The sequence below is a fragment of the Aotus nancymaae genome, unplaced genomic scaffold, assembly GCF_030222135.1.
Source record: "Aotus nancymaae isolate 86718 unplaced genomic scaffold, 86718_ANA_hifiasm-v0.15.2.pri h1tg000089l, whole genome shotgun sequence".
NCBI lineage: Eukaryota > Metazoa > Chordata > Mammalia > Primates > Aotidae > Aotus > Aotus nancymaae.
The window spans coordinates 22,022,921-22,042,238 of NW_026988504.1; the positions used below are offsets into that span (position 1 = coordinate 22,022,921).

The 19,318-nt window shown below is 44.6% G+C and overlaps 1 protein-coding gene across 1 annotated transcript in view; it reads left to right on the plus strand.

Moving 5' to 3' along the window:
* The window catches only part of EFTUD2 (elongation factor Tu GTP binding domain containing 2), a 52,291-nt gene that overhangs the window by 20,458 nt on the left and 12,515 nt on the right, over nucleotides 1-19,318 (plus strand). Inside the window, exons 8-15 of the mRNA XM_021673697.2 lie at nucleotides 754-844; nucleotides 1,748-1,830; nucleotides 5,066-5,232; nucleotides 8,568-8,692; nucleotides 13,162-13,225; nucleotides 13,611-13,701; nucleotides 17,211-17,346; nucleotides 18,766-18,893. Of these exons, the coding sequence (XP_021529372.1) occupies nucleotides 754-844; nucleotides 1,748-1,830; nucleotides 5,066-5,232; nucleotides 8,568-8,692; nucleotides 13,162-13,225; nucleotides 13,611-13,701; nucleotides 17,211-17,346; nucleotides 18,766-18,893 (885 nt within the window). The remainder of the gene's footprint in view (nucleotides 1-753; nucleotides 845-1,747; nucleotides 1,831-5,065; nucleotides 5,233-8,567; nucleotides 8,693-13,161; nucleotides 13,226-13,610; nucleotides 13,702-17,210; nucleotides 17,347-18,765; nucleotides 18,894-19,318) is intronic.

Consider the following 19,318-nt stretch of genomic DNA (forward strand, 5'->3'; position numbering starts at 1 on the left):
TGATTTTTTTAAATGACATCATCCTTGAAAAATCTGCAGGATGACTTCATCCATATGATGACCTCTTTCTAGGAGTAGCTTCTCTTTGAAAATGGATTCCTGTATCTTTGTGCTTTTCTTTTTGTCTTTCCATCAAATCTTTCTCCTCTCTGACCCCTTCTCTTTCCCCGCCTCTTATTTCTGTCCCTTTTTCCTAATGGAAGTTTTAAGTATAAATAAGTATGACTGACTAAAGGCAGTTGGAATTAGTTAAGATAGATCAGCAATCAGTGAATGTTAGCTGTTATTGTTTTAAAATTGTTAGTGTTACTGTTTTATAATGTATTTATGTATTTGTTTGACTGGAGTTTTAAAAAATGTTTATTATAGCTTTTATATTCCTTTAAAAAAAAAAAGCTAAAATACCCCAGATTGTACCTTTTTACTTTCAATCAAGGTGCTCAGCTTGTTTTTGTTTCTAATGTGTAAAGAGGATGAGATTCTAGGACCCTGGAGTCTCTGATAAGGCTTAATAGCACTTTGTTTGCAGTAATTCATTTTCATCTTTTCATATTTGAAACAAGCCCCCCAAAAATGCTATCTAATACCAAGATATTTCATCTTCAAGGTCATGCTGGTTAGAGACCTAGAGAAAAATCATACCCCCTACAATAAGAGGCATCAGTGTAATTTACTAGCAACTGGAGAGCCCCAAGAATGAAATAAACCCCTCTTGCATAGGAAGAGGTCTTGACCACTCTTTATTCCTTTCAGAGAGGTGTTGGCATCAAAAGCACTCCTGTGACAGTGGTCTTGCCAGACACCAAAGGAAAATCTTATCTCTTCAATATCATGGACACCCCAGGTAGGACATCCTTTGGCTTTTAATTATTAGGACCTTGTCCTGGTTTTGTGTGTGTCCTCTCACTTTCCCGAGCAGAACAGAGCAGTGAATCTTTGTTTTTACATTCCCTCACCTTCATTGAAACCATTTTCAGTTTTGACTCTCCTTTGTTTCTGACTTGTTAGTTTAGCAGACATCATACTCCAGGCCTCCTATTCATGTCTTTACTCTTTAGAATATTTAACCATTTTAGAGAATCTTACTCATTTCAGCCTGTCAGGCCCCATGCTAGCTGCTGGGGAGCTAAAGGTGAGCCAGATCCAGTCCCTGGCCTTGAGTGCTCTCAGTGTTTTGAAGGAGACTGGTGAATGTACAGATGACCTGGAGAGCAGCACACCTTGGCTGACTCTTCCTCTTTTGGAAAGGACCAGCTGGGGCAGAGTTTTTAAAAACTGGAAGGTTTTAGGTTTTGGCTGATATGCCTTCTTGGTACCATCAGATGCCCAGTACCCTGATACCTCTCAGACCCTGCTCCCATAGCACCTCGCCAGGAACTGCCTTCCTTGAACTGTACACTGTGCTCCAGGCAGGCCCTCCTTTGCCCTTTCTCCTGCCTCCAGATTGTCTTGAGTCCCTCTGAATTCTGCTTACTACTGATTAGGCTAAGCTGGTGTGTGAGTGTGGACTCATGCTCTCCTGGGGAAGGCACTTCCTTCTTTTTATGTAGGGAGCCTCCCGTAGAAAAGCTTAATGCAAGGATATGACTCTAATGGGGGAAATTTTTACACTGTAGGCGGTTATGGCGTGGAGAGAAAGGGGATATTTGGGGGTTCTCGGGCTTTGCAGTGCCCCTCAGTTCACCCTACCTGTTAATTGTGTTTTGTTTTGCACCAAGTCATAACTGACTTAGAATTTGCTTTTCAGGACATGTGAATTTCTCTGATGAGGTCACAGCTGGCTTGCGTATCTCAGATGGAGTGGTCCTTTTCATTGATGCCGCGGAGGGGGTGAGTCTGACTTAGCTCTCAGAATCTCATCCACCCTGTTATGTTTGCCCCCGCATGATACCCAGAGCGCTGAGTGACCTGGGAGCCAGAGAACTTGAAACTCTATGGGATTAAGGCTCAAATTTGCTCTAAAATTAAAGCAGCAAATGAAGTTCAAAATTAATTCTCACCAGGCTCGGTAATCCCAGCACTTTGGGAGGCCGAGGTGGGTGGATCACCTGAGGTCAGGAGTTTGAGACCAGTCTGGCCAACATGGCAAAATACAAAAATACAAAAATTAGCCGGGTGTGGTGACCCATGCCTGTAAGCCCAGCTACTCATTAGGCTGAAGCAGGACAATCACTTAAACCTGGGAGTTTGAGGTTGCAGTGAGCTAAGATTGCGCCACTACACTCCAACCTGGGTGACAGAGTGAGACACTCTCTCAAAAAAAGAAGAAAAAAAATTATCAATGTGGGTCCCCTTGCTTCCTGCTCAGTGAAGCTCAAAATGAAAACTCGTTATTCAGAAAACACAAAAGATAAAATTACAAATGTAAATAAAAGAAAGGGAGGAGAGTATGTTCTTGTAAGTGGATTTTTAATATTAGTTGAGTTTTTCCAAGAGATTGGAGTTACAAGACCAGGGTGTCTTCTGTATTCCTGAATTGAGAGATTGAACACTTTGGCCAAGCTCATTCGTGTTGTCTTTGGTGAGACAGCCAGCAGAGGGAGCCAGAATTGTCTTTTTTTAACTGACTTCATTTTGGAATAATATCACAGTGAAAGCTTGCAAGAACTGTACAAAGAACCCACCCTCATTTACTTTGTAATTCTCTCTCTGTACATGTTCAGAAACACACATGCGTGTGCGCACATGCACACACACACACACAGGTGTGTATATTTTCCCCTTGAACCATTTGAATATTTCAGAATGTATTTTCTAAGAATGAGGACATTCACCTACATAACCACAGTACAGTTACCAAAACTGGAAAATTTGACATTGACATAATCCTCTTGTGTAGGTCTTTTTCTACAGACTTTATTCAATTTTACTAACCATACCAGCAATTTCCATTATAGAATTTTTTTCCCCCAATCCAGAGTGATACATAGCATTTAGTTTTCATGATTTTCAAGTCTCTCTGAATTGAAGCTGTTCTTTAGCCTCCCTTGGTCTTTTATGACATTGACACTTTTGAAAAGTACAGGGCACTTTGTAGAATGTCTCTCAAGTTGGGTTTGTCTAATATTTCCTCGTGATTAGGCTCTGGTTATTAGAATCTGGTTATTCTGCTTTTTTTTTTTTTTTTTTTTTTAAAGATGGGGTTTCACCATGTTGGTTAGGCTAGTCTTGAACTCCCAACCTCAGGTGATCCACCCGCCTTGGCCTCCAAATTGCTTGGATTACAGGCGTGAGCCACCACACCCGGCCCTTATTCTGCTTCTTATCAAACTTTATCAGTTTTGTCATCCATTGATGATTCTTGGCTTATACCTACAATAGTTGCAAATGATTAGTCTTCTGACTCTTCTTATTCATTCTGTTTTGTTTTGTTTTTGAGATAGAGTCTTGCTCTGTTGCCCAGGCTGGAGTGAAGTGGTGCAGTCTAGTTTCACTGCAACCTCTGCCTTCTGGGTTTAAGTGATTCTTTTGTCTCAGCCTCCCAAATAGCTGGGATTACAGGTACACACCACCATGCCCAGCTAATTTTTGTATTTTTGGTAGAGATTGGGTTTCTCCATGTTGGCCAGGCTGGTCTCGAACTCCTGACCTCAGATGGTCCTCCCACCTCTGCCTCCCAAAGTGCTTCTGTTATAGGTGTGAACCACTACACCAGGCCATTGTTTTTTGTTGTTGTTGTTTTATTTTGTATTTTTTTGAGATGGAGTCTCGCTCTGTTGCTCAGGCTGGAGTGCAGTGGCAAATCTTGGCTCACTGCAACTTCTGCCTCCTGGATTCAAGTGATTCTCCTGCCTCAGCCTCCCGGGCAGCTGGGACTACAGGCACCCACCACCACTCCCAGCTCATTTTTATGTTGTTTTATATTTTTGGATTTCACCATGTTGGTCAGGCTGGTCTTGAACTCCTGACCTCAAGCAATCCACCGGCCTTGGGCTCCCAAAGTGCTGGGATTACAGGCGTGAGCCACTGCGCCTGGCTCGTTCTTGGAATTCTGTTGTGAAGAAGTGCTTTTGCTTCTCCCCCATTTGCTTATCAGTATGGATGTTTGGGTTTGTATTTTATTCTGTGAGTTATAATCTGTTGCTCTCCTTACACATTTTGGTGCTCTAGTGCTGTCATCTTAGATTTGGCCAGTGAGAGCTCCTTTTGGCTGGCTCCATCATCCTTTTGATGTCTCATCGTTTTTTGAATACTTCCTTACTTTCAAGCACAAAAAAGTATTCTAGACATATCTTCCCTGACCCAATCCTGGAATCAGCCATTTCTTCAAGGAGCTCTGGCTTTTTTTTTCCTTCAAAGCTATGGGGTCTTCCTCTCTGGCCCAGGCAGGAGTGCAATGGTGCAATTATACCTCACAGCAGCCTTCAGCTACTGGGCTCAAGTGATTCTGCCACTTCAGCCTCCCAAATAACTGGACCATAGGTACGTGCCACCATGCTTGGCTTATTTTAAAATATTTTTTAGAGAGACGGGTTCTCACTCTGTAGCCCAGGATGGTCTCGATCTTCTGGCTTCAAGCAGTCCTCCTGCCTTGGCCTCCCAAAATGCTGGGATTACAGGTGTGAGCCACTGCACCCAGCCTAGCAGCTCTGGCTTATAGTGGGGACTAGTATTTAGAAACAAAGGTTTGGGTGTGCTGATTGCTACTGGGGTCCATTGCTTCTAGGCCCTCACTGAGCACAGCTAGGTTATATACATTCGTACACATCTATAACTATTTCTGCACACATATATTAAAAATCATGCATTAATCCTAATACCCCCAATTCCATTTCAGCACCACAGGCTTTTCCCAGCCTTCTTAGTTCCTTCTCTAAGAAGGAAACCTGGCTCCCAACATCATCATTCATGGATTTATTCATTTCTCAATCCTGCAAGGTGCCCTCTTAAAGTTCCTGTGTCTGTCTTCAGATGGGATGCTATCTGCTTCCACCCAGTGATATTTCTCCAGGTCTTTTTTTTTTTCCCAGGCTTCATGGTTTGAAATAGAGCCTTCTTTGGTTCTGCTTTGAACTTTCTGCCCTCCTTGTTCTCCTTACCACCTTCTGAGCCTTGTGTTTCTCAGGTGATGCTGAACACAGAGCGGCTGATCAAGCATGCGGTACAGGAGAGGCTGGCGGTCACTGTGTGCATCAACAAGATTGACCGGCTGATCCTGGAGCTGAAGCTGCCTCCAACTGATGCGTATTACAAGTTGCGCCACATTGTAGATGAGGTCAATGGATTAATAAGGTAGAAGACCCCTAGGAGTGGATTTGCTGTCCTCAGAGACTCTGGGTTTTAACCGTGAATACCTCTGAGAACAACTCTGATTTATTTCTTGGCATGTGTTGATGAGTTTGTTGGGCAAGACTAGAGGCACATTCTGTATCTCTGCAGGGGTTGGCTCCACTGTTACCTCTGTGCCTTAGCTACCTGTGCTGCTTAACACACCTTCAGTTTACTATAACGATCAGTACTTGGGCTCTATTGAATTTCTTCTCTTTCTAGAGATAGGATCTCTGTTGCCCAAGTTAGATTGCAGTGTCACAGTCACAGCTCACTGCAGCCTTGAACTTTGGGCTAAAGCAACCACATCATTCTCCTGAGTAGCTGGGACCACAGGCATGCGCCACCATACCTGGCTAATTGTTTTATTTTTATTTTTTATTAAAAAAAATTTTTTTTTTGTAGAGATGGAGTCTTGTGTTGCCCAGACTGGTCTTGAACTCCTGGCCTCAAGCAGTTCTTCCACCTTGGCCTTCCAAAGCGCTAGCATTACAGATGTGAGCTACTGCACCCAGCCTGGGCTCTAGAATCAGCCTCATCTTTAGCATGTACTAACCGTGTAAAGTTGGGCAAAGTACTTCAGTTTCTGCTTCAGTAAAAAAGGAATAAGATCTGCCTAATAGCAATAATGGCAAATATTATTAGGCATTTACAGTATAAATTAACATAATAACTTATAAATGATGTTATAAGAAATTAGATATTTGATGGATCACACTTAGCACAGTGCTTGCCATATAGCAGCTGATGTGCTGAATAATGTTAGCTGCTATTATCTTATAATTAACACAGTCTAAATAAATTAAGGGACTGTTTGCTTTGTTTCTGTGGATATACCATATACCTGCTTCTCAACAAGATTTAGGGTTTGCATTAATACATATGAGATGGTTATGACACTTTTTTTTTGAGATAGAGTCTTGCTCTGTCGCCCAGGCTAGAGTGCAGTGGCCTGATCTCGGCTCACTGCAGCCTCTGCCTCCCAGTTTCAAGCAATTCTCCTATCTCAGCCTCCTGAGTAGCTGGGACTACAGGTGCGCACCACTACACCCAGCTAATTTTTGTATTTTTAGAAAGACGGGGTTTCACCATGTTGGCTAGGATAGTCTCGATCTCTTGACTTTGTGATCCACCTGCCTTGGCCTCCCAGAGTGCTGGGATTACAGGTGTGAGCCACTGGTTATGATACTTTATAATATCAAAGGGCCTTTGAAACAGAGATTAGATATATCTTAGAGACGGTCTTACTGCAGGCTGAAGAGTGCGCTGGATGACTTTCTGTGACCTCTCACATGGGCCTGTGAGGAGGCCATCCTACTGAAAGAATGCCTCTCCATTTGAGGATTGGGGATGGTACCTGTGTGGCTAGAGACAGTAACCTTCAGGAGCCTTCCCAGTGCATAGCACTACTTTTCAAAAGGAATATCTTCACCCCATCTCTGTAAGGGCTAGAATGACTAGAGCCCAACGTGACATCATGAGTCCAAAGGATGAAATGACAAATGTCTTTTAACAAAAAGACCAGGTGTGATAGCTTATGCCTGTAATTTCAACACTTTGAGAGGTGGAGGAGGGAGGATTACTTAAGGCTAGGAGTTCAAGACCAGCCTGGGCAACATAGCTAGACTCTGTGTCTAAAAAAATTTTTTTAATTTGCTTTGCATGGTGGCATGTGTTTGAAGTCCTAGATACTCAGGAAGTAGAGGCAAGAGGATCACTTGAGCCAAGGAGTTCAGGGTTATAGTGAGCTATGATTGTGCTGTTGCACTCCGATGTGGGTGACAGAGTGAGATCCTGTCTCTTTAAAAAAAAAAAAAAGGTAGTTAAAAAAAAAGATAGGAGGTGGGATAGGGCTAAATTTAATCTGATTTACTAAAATAGGAAGTTGAGTTTCAAACCTCTAAACCAGAGGCCAGGCACAGTGGTTATACCTATAATCCTAGCACTTTGGGAGGCGAAAGCAGGAGATTGCTTGAGCCCAGGAGTTCAAGACCAGCCTGGGCAACATGGCTTTTGTATCTCATCTCTACAAAGATTAGCCAGGCTTGGTGGTTCATGCCTGCAGTCCCAGCTACTTGGGAGGCTGAGGAGGAAGGATCTCGTGAACTTGAGAGATTGAGGGTACAGTGAGTTGTGATCGTGCCACTGTGCTCCAGCCTGGGCAACAAGGCGAGACCCTGTCTCAAAAACAAAAGAACCTCTAGGCAAGAAAAAGCAATGTAAACATATTACTTGGAAATCTGGAGGTAAATACTCTAAAAGCAGCTTTAAAAGTGTTGAAGGCCAGGCGCAGTAGCTCACGCCTATAATCCCAGTACTTTGGGAGGCTGAGGTGGGCAGATCACGAAGACAGGAGTTTGGGACCAGGCTGACCAACATGGTGAAACCCTGTCTCTACTAAAAGTACAAAAAAATTAGCCAGGCGTGGTGGCGCACAACTGTAATCCCAGCTACTCAGGAGGCTGAGGCACGAGAATTGCTTGAACCCAGGAGGCGGAGGTTGCAATGAGCCGAGATTGTGCCACTGCACTCCACTCCAGCCTGGGTGACAGAGTGAGACTTTGTCTCAAAAAAAAAAAAAAAAAGTGTTGAAAGCAGTGTCTCTGGGGAGTATAACTTGGAGGTAGAGTAGAATGGGGTAGAGGGTTGTTCTTTATAAGCCATACTTTTATTTCTATATTGGAAAATTCCATAAGATAATGTGCCAGTAAGGCTAGGGTTGTGGATTTGATCCCCTTGTACAACTGGTTTTCTTATAAATGTTAGTGAACTCGGATGCTTGTGGTTTCTGCATGGCTTTTAAGATTGAAAGTTTTAACACTGTAAAATAAAGCCAAACACAAGAGTATGGCAGTGAGAGTAGAGAGCAGAGTTGCTTTTCTTCTTTTCTTTTCTTTTCTCTTTTTTAAATGATGTTTATGTCTGCTTGTATTTGTGAAGTTGAGGTTTTTCTCAAATGTACTTCTGCATTTCTGTCTTATCACATTAGATTCATTTCCTGTGTTCTGAGGATTTTGTCTCTCTCCTCCAGGTTTCCCCTTGTCTGTCTGCTGCAGTTAACTTTTCCAAGATTGTGCAGAATGTTCCCAGCTCTGGGAAATCAGCTTGTTACTGGGAATTAGGGAACAACTCCATCATGTCACTTTCTTGGATCAGGCTGTTGGCAAAACTGAGTGTCTTGCGCAAGTCCCTTCCGAGGGCTGGAAGCGGCTATGCTATTGAGTCCCTGCCTTTCCCCTTGGCAGTGTGTCCAGGGCTGCTGCAGCCTGGCACTACACTCACCACTGTCTCTGTTTCAGCATGTATTCCACTGATGAGAACCTGATCCTTTCCCCACTCCTGGGTAACGTCTGCTTCTCCAGCTCCCAGTACAGCATCTGCTTCACACTGGGTTCCTTTGCCAAGATCTACGCCGACACCTTTGGTAAGCACTGGCTGGCAGTCTGTCTCACCAGCTTCCCCTGAGTCCTGTGTGCCTTTCATGCTGAATGGCTCAGGAATTGGCTTCATATCAGAGCACCCTGCTGAGGGAACGTTTTATCACCTGTTATTATCACATTTGGGGGAGTCTTCCTGGCCTTGAGACCCTTTTTTCAGGTTAAGTGTTTCTAAACAATAGAAAAATAAAAGTGAATAGGAGGAAATGGGAGAAGAGGGAGCTCATTTTAGGAATAAAAGTCTCTCCTAGAGTGAGACAGGTTTTGTAAAACAGGAATAATCCATGCCCACAGGCACTTTCAGACCTCCTCCTCACAGGTGGCATCTCCCTCACTGTTAGTGCTTCTAGTCAGCCGTATAGAGGTGCACATCAATTTGATAGGTCTAATTGAGAACTCACGGTGGCCCTGCAGCCAGCATGTACAGGCCTCTGCTGCCATGCCCAGCTGCATAATATCATGGGTTTCTGGAGCCTCAACACCAGATCCCTGAGACCACATTCCCCGCTGTGAGAGACTCCCTGGCTGTGCATCTTTGCACCTCCCCAGTGACCTCAGATTCCAATAGGAATCATGCACTGAGAGTCTTTTCTGTGTTCAATGTTACAGTTCCTTAGGGGAAGTCACTGTTACCCCTGTTTTTAGAGTCAAGCAGACAGGTTCTGTGAGAGGTCTCATGACCGGCAGGCAGTGGAGCATCAGCATTTCTGTTTTCGCCAGTCAGTTGTCCTGCCACACTCTCAGCATGGAGCCCTTTGCTCTTGTGAAAAAAATGGAGGATTAAAATTCAGTCTTTTTTGACCAGGTGCAGTGGCTCACACCTGTAATCACAGCACTTTGGGAAGCTGAGGCAGACAGATCAGTTGAGCCCAGTAGTTTGAGACCAGCCTGGGCAACACGGCGAAACCCCATCTGTACAAAAAAATACAAAAAATTAGTTGAGCATGGTGCCACTGGCCTCTAGTCCCAATTCGGGAGGATGGCTTGAGCCCAGGGGATTGAGGCTGCAGTGAGCCATGATCGAACCATTGCACTGCAGCCCAGGGAACAGGACAAGACCCTGTCTCAAAAAGCAAGAAAAGAAAAATTTAGTTCTTTAAAATAATATGTATAAATTTAATACATGACTATTGTGGAAGTTCAGCAAAATCTTGTCAGGAAACCAAAATTCATTCATAATTTCATTACCATAATCACTGTTAACATTTTGTTATAGTTCTGTTTTTGTTTATTATTTTACATAAATAAATCATATTATATACATACAGTTGATCCTTGAACAGTGTGAGAGTTGGGGTGTTGACCTCTTCTCAATGTCAACAATTTACATAGAACTTTTGTGTTCCTCAAATCTTCATTTCTTGGGTCGTTTGTTTGTTTTTGAGATGAAGTCTTTCTCTGTCACTCAGCCTGGAGCACAGTGGTGCAATCTCAACTCACTGTAACCTCTGCCTCCTGGGTTCAAGCGATTCTCCTGCCTCAGCCTCCTAAGTAGCTGGGATTATAGGTGCGTGCCACTACGCCTGGCTAATTTTTGTACATTTAGTAGAGACGGTGTTTTACCATGTTGGTCAGGCTGGTCTTGAACTCCTGACTCGTGATCTGCCCACCTCGGCCTCCCAAAGTGCTGGGATTACAGGCGTGAGCCACCACTCCTGGCCTGTTTTTTTATTTTTTATTTTTTATTTTTTTTGAGACAAGGTCTGTTTTGCCCAGGCTGGAGTACAGTGACACAATTTCAGCTCACTGCAACTTCCACGTCGTGGATTCAAGCCACTCTTCTGCCTCAGACTTCCGAGTAGCTGGGATTACAGGCGTGCACCACTACGCGCAGCTATTTTTTTGTGTTTTTAGTAGAGATGGGGTTTTACCATGTTGGCAGGCTGGTCTTAAACTCCTGACCTCAAGTGATCTGCCCACCTTGGCCTCCCAAATTCTGGGATTACAGGAATGAGCCACCCAGTCCCAAAATCTTAACTTCTAGTAGCCTACTGTTAACCTGAAGGCTTAACCAATAACATACACAGTTGATTAACACATATTTTGTTTATGTATTATATATACTGTATTCTTATAATAAAGTAAGCTGGAGAAAACATTACCAAGAAAAGCATAAGGAAGAAAAAATATGTTTACTGTTCATTAAGTAGAATGGATCTTTATAAAGGTCTTCATCTTCATCATCTTCATGTTGAGCAGGCTGAGGAAGAGGAGGCATTGGTCTTGCTGTCTCAGGTGGCAGAGGCAGGAGAAAAAATCTATGTATAATTGGACCTGAGACATTCAAACCCATGTTGTTCAAGGGTCAACAATATGTATATATATTATATATATAATCTGTGTTTTTCACACAGCATTGGACCATTGGCCATTTTCTTGTTATTAGATGTGTATATCAGTTGTTCCCAGATGGCTCTTTTTAAAAAATGGGTAGATGAACAATAAATGAAATTAAACCGAACAAGGTTCCAGTAGAAGTGTATGTGTTTCTAAATGTCCATTGTGTGAACATGTGAAGCAAAATCCAAGACCCTTTTGTAATTATAATGCAGAGCTGATTTCATTTCTGATCAAAAATGGTCCTCAGCCTTGGGCGAGATTGTTGCTCGTCCTCTGAACTCACTGTTAGTTTATGCTGGAGCTAGCTGTGGGCTGGGCTACAGCAGCATTATCATGAAAAGCCATGTGTAGACTTCTGGAAAGTCAGCACTGAAGGGAATATGGAGGAGATCATGGAGTCCTTCCTCTTCATTTTACATGGGGGGAAGCTCTGTCCATGGTCATAGAACTTATCGATAGAGTTGGAACTAGAGTCCATTTACACCTTACTGCCAAAACTGATACCATGTGCTCCTGCTAGGAATATTATACAAGAAGGCATGATGAACAACTTCTGACTTCTAGAAACTTTATCCGATGGGCGGACAGAATCCCACAGAGTGATGAATGGCAACGTGAGGTGGTAGTGTGAGCTGAGTGCCAAGTATCTGCTATAGGCAGATAGAACTGAAGGAATTTAAGGATGGGGTAAGGGTCAGCCTCAGTGGCTTGGAGTCAGGCAGAGCTGTGGGAAGGAGATGGGGCTTGGACAAATAGAGAGTAGAAAGCCAAGATTTCCAGACTTCCAGGGTTGGAAAAAGAGGCATGGAGGCAGGTGGTGTTAGTCATGGCCTGTTCAGGTAACAGTGGAATGTTTCACCAAGGAGAAGAGTCAAGTTTAGGCCAGGTACAGTGGCTCATTCCTCTAATCCCAGCACTTTGGGAGGCCAAGGTAGGAGGATCACTTGAGGCCAGGAGGTCAAAATCAGCTTAGGCAACATTGTGAGACCTTGTCTCTAAAAAATTTTAAAAATTAGCTCACCGTGGTGGCGTATACCTGTAGTTCCAGCTCCTCGGGAGACAGAGGTGGGAGGATTGCGTGAGCCAGGGAGGTCGAGGCTGCAGAGAGCCAAGGTCATGCCACTGCACTCCAGCGTGGATGACAGAGCGAGACCCTGTCTCAAAAAGTTCAGTGATTATACTACATGGTAAGTGCAGTAACAGAGGGCACAAACATTCAGTGGTTCAGAGGAAGGAAAGTTTCAGTAACTAACAATGTGGGAAAAAAGGGGAGAATTTGGTAATTAATGGAGCAGGGAAGAAAAAGATTTTGAGTTTAGATGAAATTCTGGTGGTAACCTTACTGATGGAGACAACAAGTCTGAAGGGGAATGTAGCTTTAGGAAAAAGCTGATGGCATTCCCTTTGTGCCATACAAGGTGAGGGGACAGTCTGACATCTGGGTAGAAATATCCAGGAGGTAGGTGGTGATATCAGTTATCTAATTGAGTATCACCCAAGGTCTTGACTTTAAAAAGCCATAATTGTTTGGTACAGTCTGACCAGGATTAGCAGTTATAGTCAGACTAAAAATATTAACTGGTAAAAGATGAGGCAAAAGTTGGCTTTGGTATTTTCTCTCGAGAGGGCTGAGAAATTGCTTACCTGAGGCCTAGGGCTAGCCAGAGCCTTGGGGTGACACTGCAGTTGGAAGGTGGCCCACACTGACAGCAGAGTAGAACTTGTCTAGATCAGGAAAGGGTGAAAGAACCATTAAGTTCCGCTTCTAGAAGGGACAGGGTTTAGATGCAAATAGGGGATGCCATGCAGACAGGTGACCCTGTTCCATTAAAGGAAAATGTGTAATGCATGCTCTTGTCCATAGTTCAGTCCTAGTGCTTGGTGGAGATGGAGAGGCTTGGGTTCTCATTTTGGCTCCAGCATAGTCTTGTCAACTTTGGGCCACTCTGTCCTTTGTGCTTCAGTGTCCCTGTTTTCTTGTCTGGTTAGAAGGAAATGCCTGGACCCTGGAAAGGAAGGTGCTGGAAGTTCTCAGCTATGAACCATTTGTGGTACCTGAAACAGAATTTTGAACAACACTGCTAGGTAGATTATAATTGTGTGACTTCTCCCATAGGTGACATTAATTATCAAGAATTTGCTAAAAGGCTCTGGGGTGACATCTACTTCAACCCTAAGACGTAAGTAGAGTATGGGATGTGACTTTCCAGAGGGGTGATCCATTTTCCCAGTAAGTGAGAACAGATAGAGAAAGAGTACAAAGATTAAATGCCTACTTTTTTCTTAAACGTAAGCTGCCGTCTTTCCTCCCCTAAATGGGTTGGCTTCCTAAACTCTGATCTGGTGAGAGGCTGTTTTTCCTGAAATCTTTACAGCTCAGCTCAGGCATGCAGGAGAGTCATACCATGTATCCTTCCAGGAATCTGTCTTTGGAAACTTTACAGTCACACACACATTCCTCCCCTGGGCTCCTGTTCAGATTCAGCACTTAGACAGTGCCTCTTGGGATCAGTGATAGTGCCTTTCCTTCGCCGGGTCATTCAGAACTCTTATTTTTCCTTTTAGGCGAAAGTTCACCAAAAAGGCCCCAACTAGCAGCTCCCAGAGAAGTTTCGTGGAGTTTATCTTGGAGCCCCTTTATAAGATCCTCGCCCAGGTGAGTGTGTCAGGCCACACTAGGTTCACATCTGCTCTTCTAAGCACAGTGTGGAAGAGCTGGTGAACTCACACTTCACTCTGTCCCTAAACCTGCCCAGTTTTACGTTAAGTATAAAGGGTGGCTATTGGCTATCAATTGTTCAAGAAGTAATCTTCTGGATCCAGAACACTACGGTACTCCAAGTGCTATTAAAATAAAAGGAAAGGGGCTGGGCACAGTGGCTCATGCTTGTAATCCTAGCATTTTGGGAGGCCGAGGTGGGCAGATTGCCTGAGCTCAGGAGTTTGAGACCAGCCTGGGCAACATGGTGAAACCTCATCTCCACTGAAATACAGAAAATTAGCTGGGCGTGGTGGCGGGTGCCTGTAGTCCCAGCTACTCAGGAGGCTGAGGGAAGAGAATTGCTTGAACCCGGGAGGTGGAGGTTGCAGTGAGCTGAGATTGCACCACTGCACTCCAGCCTGGGCAACAGGGTGAGACCCGCATCTCCAAAAAAAGGGAAAAAAATCAAAGGGAGGAGGTATAAAAGAAAAGACTTCTCCTAGGCCAGGCACAGTGACTCATGCCTGTAATCCCAGCACTTTGGGAGGCCGAGGCGGGCACCTCATGAGGTCAAGAGATTGAGACCATCCTGGCCAACATTGTGAAACCCCATCTCTACTAAAAATACAAAACTTAGCAGGGCGTGGTTGTGCGTGCCTGTAGTCCCAGCTATTTGGGAGGCTGAGGCAGGAGAATCTCTTGAACCAGGGAGGTGGAGGTTGCAGTGAGCCAAGATCATGCCACTGCACTCCACGCTCCAGCCTGGCAACAGAGTGAGACTCTATCTCAAAAAAGAAAAGAAAAGCTTTCTCCTAGGGCAGGTTTGTGAACAGATCTTGACTGTTGAGAACAATGTGACACTTAGAACTAATCATTTCAGTTACGGGTTTTGTTTTGTTTTGTTTTGTTTTGAGACAAAGTCTTCCTCTTCTCCCCTAGGCTGGAGTGCATTGACTCGATCTCGGCCCACTGCAACCTCTGTCTCCTGGGTTCAAGCAATTCTCCTGCCTCAGCCTGCCAAGTAGCTGGGATTACAGGCACCTGCCACCACACCCAGCTAATTCTTGTGTTTTTAGTAGAGATGGGGTTTCACCATGTTGGCTAGACTGGTCTTGAACTCCCGACCTCAGGTGATCCGCCCACCTCTGCCTCCCAAAGTGCTGGGATTGCAGGCATGAGCCACCACGCCCAGCCCTCAGTTATGGGAATTTAACTCTCAGTTATAATTGTGAAAGTCCTCGTTATTTATATCAATCAAAGTGTTTTTTACAGCATTTTTGGTTGTTGTTTGTTTTTGTCTTTTAGAGAGAGAGTCCTGCTCTGTCATCCAGGCTGGAGTGCAATAGCACAATCATAGCTCACTGCCACTTCAGACTCCTAGGTTTGAGCAATCCTCCCACCCCAGCCTCCTGAGAAGCCAGGACAGCAGGTGTAAGCTACCATACCTGGCTAACTTTTTAAAAATTTTTTGTAGAGATAGGTCTCACCATGATACCTAAGCTGGTCTCAAACTTCTGGCCTCAAGTTATCCTCCTGCCTCTGCCTCCCAAAGTGCTGGGATTACAGGCAGGAGCCCACCACCCCATTTTATAGCATTGTTTGTAAGAGCAGGAAAAGAAAAAAACTGGAAATAAGTTAAATGTTTGTCAGTTAATTATGCTCATTAATCTGATTAAATGAATGATGGTACATCCCATAAAATGAAGTACTTTGCAGCCACTAAAAGCATGTTTGAACTGGGCACAGCGGCTCAGGCCTGTAATCCAGACATTTTGGGAGGCTGAGGCTGGAGGATCACTTGAGCCCAGGAGCTCAAGACCAGCCTGAGCAACATAGTGAGACCTTTTCTCTACTAACAATAAACATCAGTCCAGGCTCAGTGGCTCATGCCTGTAGTCCCAGCACTTTGGGAGTCTGAGGCAGGTGGATCACCTGAGGTCAGGAGTTGAAGACCAATCTGGCCAATGTGGTGAGACCCGATCTCTACTGAAAATAGAAAAATTAGCCAGGCGTGGTGGCTCATGCCTGTAATCCCAGCTACTCGGGAGGCAGAGGCTACAGTGAGCTGAGATCGTGCCACGGCACTCCAGCCTGGGTGAACCAGCAAGATTCCGTCTAAAATTTAAAAAAAAAAATCAGTTGGGAGTGGTGTTGTGCACCTGTGGTCCCAGCTACTCAGGAGGCTGAGGCCAGAGGATCGCTTGAACCCTGGAGGTCAAAGCTGCTGTGATCCATGGTCACACCACTGCATTCCAGCCTGAGTGACAGAGCGAGACCCTTTCTCAGAAAAAAACAAAACAAAACTGTGTTCTTGTGTTTGTACAATATGTGGTGTTTGTCAGATTGAAATAATTTGTCAGGAAATGGTAAGGATTTAGTTAAGCATGCAGAATACTGTGAAGCAAAGAATTTAACGTGGCCAGATGTGGTGGCTCACTCACACCTGCAATCCCAGCACTTTGGGAGATCCTGGTGGGCAAATCACTTGAGATCAGGAGTTCAAGACCAGCCTGGACAACATGGCTAAACCCTGTATCTCCACACAAAATAGAGTTAGCCGATGTGGTGGTGTGTGCCCGTAGTCCCAGCTACTTGAGGGGCTAAGGCAGGAGAATCACTTCAGCCTGGGAGGCGGAGGTTGCAGTGAGTCATGATCACACCACTGCACTCCAGCCTGGATGACAGAGTGAGACCCTGTCTCAAAAAAGAAGAACATAACATGACATTTATATGAATTTGTATTACCTAAAAGATAGGACTAAAAGGGTAAAAATTACAGGAATTTTCATACAGACCTTTCTCCCAAGACAGTAATAAAATATGCAGGTGTTTAATAAGCACAGTGGACACACACATACACAAAATGTGTGTGGCCATTCCAGTGGACAAAACAGCAAAACCTAGCAACTAGATAAAATGGAAGTTAAAATTTATTTGTGCTGAAAAATACGTAGTATCACGTGTCAGACTGGAATGGATTAATAAAAAAAATTTATAGAGCCAGCCTCAGTAGAGACCTTGAGTCTGCTGAGAATGATTTAGCTTGGCCCCGCCCTGACAGGATCCACAGCCAGAGGACCTTTTTTGGTTCCTTCCAGTGCACAGTGATCCTCTAAATCTGCAAAATCTCAGATAGACTTCTATTTAATAGGTGAGGGAGTTCCTGAATGGGATGAGATGCTGCTTTTCAGACACCAGGGGGCAGCACTTGATGTAGTCAGTCTGAGTGCTTGGTTTATTCGCTGGGATGGGGATGTAACCAAATTGGCTTTGCCTATGGTTTCAAGGGTAGGTAGCAGAGATGCCGCTGAAACCAAACTTTTTTCCTTGCCAAGAGCTTTCTCTCCATAGAAGAGAGCCTTGTGCAGTAGTTTTTCAGATATTCCTTTGGCCTTCCTTTGTCTCCTTCTAACACCACACTCAGGCTCTCGCTACAGCTGACATGGTGTTTTGTATCCTCACAGGTTGTAGGTGATGTGGACACCAGCCTCCCGCGAACCCTGGACGAGCTTGGCATCCACCTGACGAAGGAGGAGCTGAAGCTGAACATCCGCCCCCTGCTCAGGCTGGTCTGCAAAAAGTTCTTTGGCGAGTTCACAGGTAATCATGTGCTCGTGGCCCCTTAACTCTGTCATCCTTGTGCCCTGCCACAGGTATCACAGCAACTTTTTCTTACCCTGTAGTGGTGGTCAGAGATATGAGGATCTTTTCTTTTTCTTTTCTTTTTTCTTTGGTTTTGTTTTGTTTTGAGACAGAGTCTTGCTCTGTCTTCCTGGCTGGAGTGCAGTGGTGCGATCTCAGCTCACTACAACCTCCGCCTACTGGCTTCAAGGAATTCCCTGCCTCAGCCTCCTCAGTAGCTGGGATTACAGGCACCAGCCACCATAGCAGGCTAATTTTTGTATTTTTAGTGGAGACGGGGTTTACCTTCTTGGCTAGGCTGGTCTTGAATTCCTCACCTTGTGATCCACAATCTGAGGATCTTTTCAACAAACCACAGATTGGGATGCAGAACACTGTCGTTCTTTCCTAGCTGCTTTCCTTAGTGGATGGTGGTACACATTCCGTCTTGGGACCTAAAAAGAATTACATTTTCCTGCCAGGATGAGTGCTCAAGGAAATGAGATGGGGAGGCAACCTCTGTGGTTCTGCGTTATTTTCCAGGGGGAGATCGGGAAGGTGGACGCTTAGGTGGTATGAAATAGTGCAAAAAGCACTAGGCTAGGACTTGGGAGACTTGGGTTAGTAACAGAGAAGGCAGGTAATACAGCAGAAAGAGCACTGGACTGGTTGAAAAACCACCTGAGTCTCGATCCTGCCCTGGCCATTCCACGAGATGATCCTGGGCCAACCATCTAATTCTTCATGACTCTGATTTATAATCTGTAAAATCAGGGAAGTAGAAAGGGTGATGGCTAGGGGTCTTCTCAACTGTCTCTGTCTAAGCCTGGTGGGAATTAGGTGTCTGGACCCCCAAGGTGCATAGTTTTAATAGCTTATTCTGGTCTTCCCATCAATCTGACACACTAGATACTAATTGAAGGCAGACATGCCTATCCTAATGTGCTCATAGGGGTTCCTTCTTGTGTGGTTTATTAATGCGTTCAGAAAACAGGGTAATTTATTGAATAGAAATGCATGCAGTGTTTCTCAATGGGAGTCAGATTGGGAATTGTTTTAAGTAACTGTTAGATGGGATGCTTATTTAGTTCCATGTAAATGCATATAGCCAATAAAAGTTCATAGATTCATGTACTTTAAACTTTTTGTCAGCTGAGTTCCAAAGAACCATGTACCACTGATAACTGCTTCTTGCTGTTTTTCGGCATCAGAGTGACTCCAGCACACTCCCAGGAATCAGGCTATTACTTCACTCCTGGAATCATAGTGCCAGAGCTTTTAGAGCTAACAATCAGTACCCGCACTTTTAGCTTTCTGACCATTGTGAATGGTTCAGTAACTCCCACTCGCGGCTCCCTGGGAGAGATGTAGTAATGGCTTTCTCGTCTCCATCCACAGGCTTTGTGGACATGTGTGTGCAGCATATCCCTTCTCCAAAGGTGGGCGCCAAGCCCAAGATCGAGCACACCTACACGGGCGGTGTGGACTCCGACCTCGGCGAGGCCATGAGTGACTGTGACCCTGATGTAAGGCCACGTGGCTCCCCGGTTCTCTGATTTGTGTTCCCTTCCTTTGTGGGGATACTGATTTCTGGTCACAGGAGTAATGCCCTCTTTCCCACTCTTGCCTCCCCATCCCCATGAGCACAGTCAGGCCTGAATACAAAGCCTGATGTTGCCGCTGCTAATGCTATGACCTTGAGAACGTTACTCACATTTTCTGAGCCTCAAGCCCTTGGTCTGTAACATGAGCATAATAAAATATGAGTGATTGTTATGAGAATTAAATAAGATTAAGGAAGTGTTACGGTTGTATTCAGCATGTTGCCTGGCAGATACTGAAGATTCAACAAATGGTAGCTAATCTTGTCAGTCCTGGCTTTTAAAAACATCCTTCCCAGCCATTTCTTAGGCCGTCTAGTTTCTCATCACGAATACGCAGGCAGTAGAGA